At 41.5% G+C, this 4,000-nt stretch overlaps 1 protein-coding gene across 1 annotated transcript; it reads right to left on the reverse strand.

The window, feature by feature from the left end:
• Positions 1-813: 813 nt before the first annotated feature.
• On the reverse strand, positions 814-2,826 carry LOC109476541 (tripartite motif-containing protein 2-like). Its single transcript, XM_019777526.1, has 3 exons — positions 2,737-2,826; positions 2,318-2,405; positions 814-1,906 (listed from the first exon to the last, which is right to left on the reverse strand). The coding sequence occupies exons 1-3, from the start codon at positions 2,776-2,778 to the stop codon at positions 1,068-1,070; spliced, it is 969 nt and encodes a 322-aa protein (XP_019633085.1). The 5' UTR covers positions 2,779-2,826; the 3' UTR covers positions 814-1,067.
• Between the last annotated feature and the right edge of the window lie 1,174 nt (positions 2,827-4,000).

Below are 4,000 nucleotides of genomic sequence, written 5' to 3' on the forward strand. Positions count from 1 at the left end.
AATCCGTGATTAAAACAGTTTCATAGTAAATGTACAGTGGGAACGCATCTTAGCTGTGTTATGAATGTACTTGAAGTAGTAAGTGCATTCAACAACATTCATTCGTCTGTCCTTAGAGCTGAACACCACCCACACACGAACATTCCTGTCCTTGGTGCTGAACACCATCCACACACTAACATGCCTGTCCTTGGTGCTGAACACCATCCACACGCTAACATGCCTGTCCTTGGTGCTGAACACCATCCACACACTAACATGCCTGTCCTTGGTGCTGAACACCATCCACACGCTAACATGCCTGTCCTTGGTGCTGAACACCATCCACACGCTAACATGCCTGTCCTTGGTGCTGAACACCATCCATACACAGCCAAACACATATCTCCTTTGTGCAAAATAAAACAAACTTTACACTGCAGGTCTCCGAACTCTTGTATAGTGTAATGTAATCATGACAACACTAATTTAAAGTGAGAAGCTTGTAAACCATTATCACATACATGCCGGCTGAGATTACGCACAGCCCATTGTCAGATAAAACAACCATTCATAAGATGATGATAATTATCATTTAAGTAAAAGAAAAAAAGCAACAATACGCCCTGCACAGCTAAATACAGATACACTTTCTTACAAATACGAACTTGAAATGTAATGGTTCTTTGGTAGATGGCAGTGCAGTACAACCTCGATAGGGGTCTCCTTTATAGCCAAACACATCGGGCCACCTCTACTCTTCTACTTACCCCTACTTGTAAGTGTGTTGGGTTCTTTTTCATGCAGAGGATCGGCCTCTAAGGCTTCCCCATACACGGGACAACTGGCTTTACGTCACTGTCCGAAATTACGAAGTTTGACTACAAATGCGTTGGTAATACATAATGGTAGCAACATTGAAAGTATATTTTAACAACGGCGGCATGTAGCATAACTGGTACATACACATAGGCAACTCAGTAGAAAAGCAAACGGGTAAATGATACGAGGTAGAGAAGAACCTAATGAAAACATATATAGGAACTAAAATCTATATGATTGTCGTCTTCTTTCTCTTCTTCAACTCCTCAATACGTTGAGAAGATAGTTACAGTGTCATCAAAGTGATACGTCACGACCAACTGTCCTTTTGGTCCCACGGCAACAAGCTTGACCATCTTCTGTCCAGTGCGCACATGGCGGACAAACTCCCCGCGGCTTGTGAACACGGAAACCCGCCTGTTTCTTCGCTCCGCTACGATAACTTGACCAGAACTGTCCGTACAGATGTCGGTGGGAACCATGAGTTCTCCCTCGCCGCTTCCCCGGCTGCCGAAACTGTAGAAATCCTGTCCGTACTGGTTATATAGTACTACGCGAACCGTGTTTTCTTTCAGCATAAGGATGCTTCCATGTATGTTGTTGACAACGACCGCGTTTGAATAGGCAAACTGTTTTCCGCCGATCTTTCTCACCAGCGAGCCGTCGGGACGATATATGTGGACTTCCAGCTTGTTTACTTGTTTCAAAACGATGTGGTTGTTGCGAAGATCTACTGCGATTCCTCCGTACCTTTCACCGCACTTTTGGAAAATGGATAGTCCCTGCCCTTCCTTGCTATACTGTACAACTGCAGAGCATAGCTGCGAGATATGCCCTACCACCCACAGATTGTCCTTCCCGTCAATGGACATATCTTGTGGTATCATCGACCTAACATAAACTGCATAGCCTGGCACGAGAGTTGGAAAATTGCCAAGATACGCGCCCTCCATGTTGTGGATGTGTATGCGATGGTTATACCGATCGGCCAGGAAGATTTCGTTTGCAGACGACACGGCGATTGCACTCAACGATAATGTTCCCGCATTTGGTCCACCCACACTAAAAATCACGTTGCGACGTGTGATGATTCCTTCTGGTGTTTCTATAGTAAAAACATCAAGACATATCGTTCAACTATTCGTTTTAAGTAACCAAAAATCAAATTAAGGACTGCCCACGTCGTACAAAATTGAATGTATTCTTGGGATAGTCGTGAATTTGACCTACAAGTTGCTGAGGGAAAGTCTTAGTGGATCCTTGTCGATTTTTATTAGTTCCGCCACTGTCTGCTTGAAAGTACTACACATTCTTACTACGACCTACGAAAATTGTGTAAATGTGACTACGCCACCATAGATGTATAAAATTGGATGCCTCCGTGAATCGTTTGATTCCTACGATACTTAATTGCCCAATAAACACAATTTAAAAGGGGTCCATTTGTGATATAGAATCTTGATTCTTCGTGATGCAAATGTTGAATGAATGTGACGTCTGACCCATTCACATTTACCATCAGCGTTACTAGAGTTGGGTTGAATAGTTGTAGGCTCAACAGTGAATGTTGCATTTATGGCACTGCCATGGGTAGACTCTGGAATCTAAGGAGCAAAAAAAAACACAGATTCAGATTACTGTAAAGTCGATTTGATTTTTATCAGTCTGATTTTTTATCAGCTTGAGTTTACGGCGGTTCCTTCAAACTTAGAACTACGAAGCTGGATTGTATGATGTAATTTATTCATGAAATGTACCACTCCCTGAATTCCTCCCAATACCAACCATTTGAAGTTAACTCTCACCCGGGATCACTTTTAGGTTTGACCCTCCTATCAACCTCCAAAATCACCTCCCATCCACCACACACAAACCCGCAACTCAGCCACCCAGAACAATACTTCCGAAAAGATTAGGGCATGACTATGTACTCACCATGCTATGGTTAGCAGATCCCGGTCCAACACGGATCACCATATTGGTGGCACTAAACCTGTACTGCCAGGGGCCATTGCTCGGTGTTACATGCACAATTGTCGGCTGCAATTCACAACAAACGACAAATTTAGACCGAATTTGTGGCCTAATTCCACTATTCAAACTTTCAATGAATACATTAAGATGTCTGACTGTTGCTTAAAATAACAAGCCGAAATATATTCATTGAAAAGCCAAATGGTAGAATTAGGGCAGACAAATCATGGAAGCAGATTAAACAAAGTAGGTCGTATAGGTAAGTATGAGACTGATTAAAAGAGCTCAAGCAGCAGCCTGACAACCAATGTTTACCTACATTTACATTCTTATATAGGTCTTGAAAGAATTATTCTTAGTTTACCTGCATAATTATACTGGCAATGCAACATTTAGAGAAAAATTCTAAAATACACACATTTTCCTACATCTCTTGTTTGTTTCTTAAAGTTTTAATTAGTCGTTTAGTTTGGGAGAAAACAGCGGTGAATCTACAACGCAGCTTCAGTAATGCACGGGGAATTCGTGCTCAAAATATTCTAAATTACCCTCTCAAACCAAGACTAAAGACCAAATTAAAAGACCAAAGAGAGTCTTTAAGTTAATCATTTTGAGTGATGGTATTAGGGTTCCTGGCTAAAGTATACGAATTAACCATATTTTGTAGGGGCTTCTAAGTCTCATACGAACACAAGAAGTTTAAACATAATTCTTTAACAATTAATATGTTTTACCTCAGTATCCAAAGATGTTGCAGGATGTAGATCGTCCGAATGACTGTCTTCCATGGGTCCACCTAGGAAGACTCCCACCAATGTTACCGTCAATGTTACTGCAACTACCGAAGTCATCATCAAAGCCCAGGCCAGTTTAGGCCGTGAGAAAATGTGCCTGAATCGACCACGGTGGATAGTTTTCTCCTCTACGCCGTCTGTAAAAGAATGGTTCAATCATTTAGAAGTAGCCTGCGTTACAAACTCGTGTTACAAAATCCCCCACCCACACACACACCCTCTAGACCGTTACAAGCGAGATTTAGTTAGGCTAATTTGTACTTATCTTTAAACAGGCTATGACGACAATATGTTGAATTAAGTAACAGAAAAGTTTTTTCCAAGAGGATGTCTTAAAATTGCAAAGAAAAGTTTGCCGAAAAGTCTTACCTCACGTACAATGTATTTGTATTTATCAACGAGTTTTATTATGTTATGGAAGGCCAAAAAGA

This window comes from Branchiostoma belcheri, unplaced genomic scaffold, assembly GCF_001625305.1.
Source record: "Branchiostoma belcheri isolate BF01 breed outbred unplaced genomic scaffold, Haploidv18h27 scaffold38, whole genome shotgun sequence".
NCBI lineage: Eukaryota > Metazoa > Chordata > Leptocardii > Amphioxiformes > Branchiostomatidae > Branchiostoma > Branchiostoma belcheri.

What these genes read in the sequence shown, in the direction of transcription:
- LOC109476541 (XM_019777526.1), bottom strand. Translation starts at nt 2,778, where the DNA reads ATGGTGATCCGTGTTGGACCGGGATCTGCTAACCATAGCATG. An exon ending in GATCTGCTAACCATAGCATG is followed by an intron (nt 2,406 to 2,736) that starts GTGAGTACATAG and finishes TTTGCTCCTTAG; the next exon opens with ATTCCAGAGTCTACCCATGG. An exon ending in CAACTCTAGTAACGCTGATG is followed by an intron (nt 1,907 to 2,317) that starts GTAAATGTGAAT and finishes TTTTTACTATAG; the next exon opens with AAACACCAGAAGGAATCATC.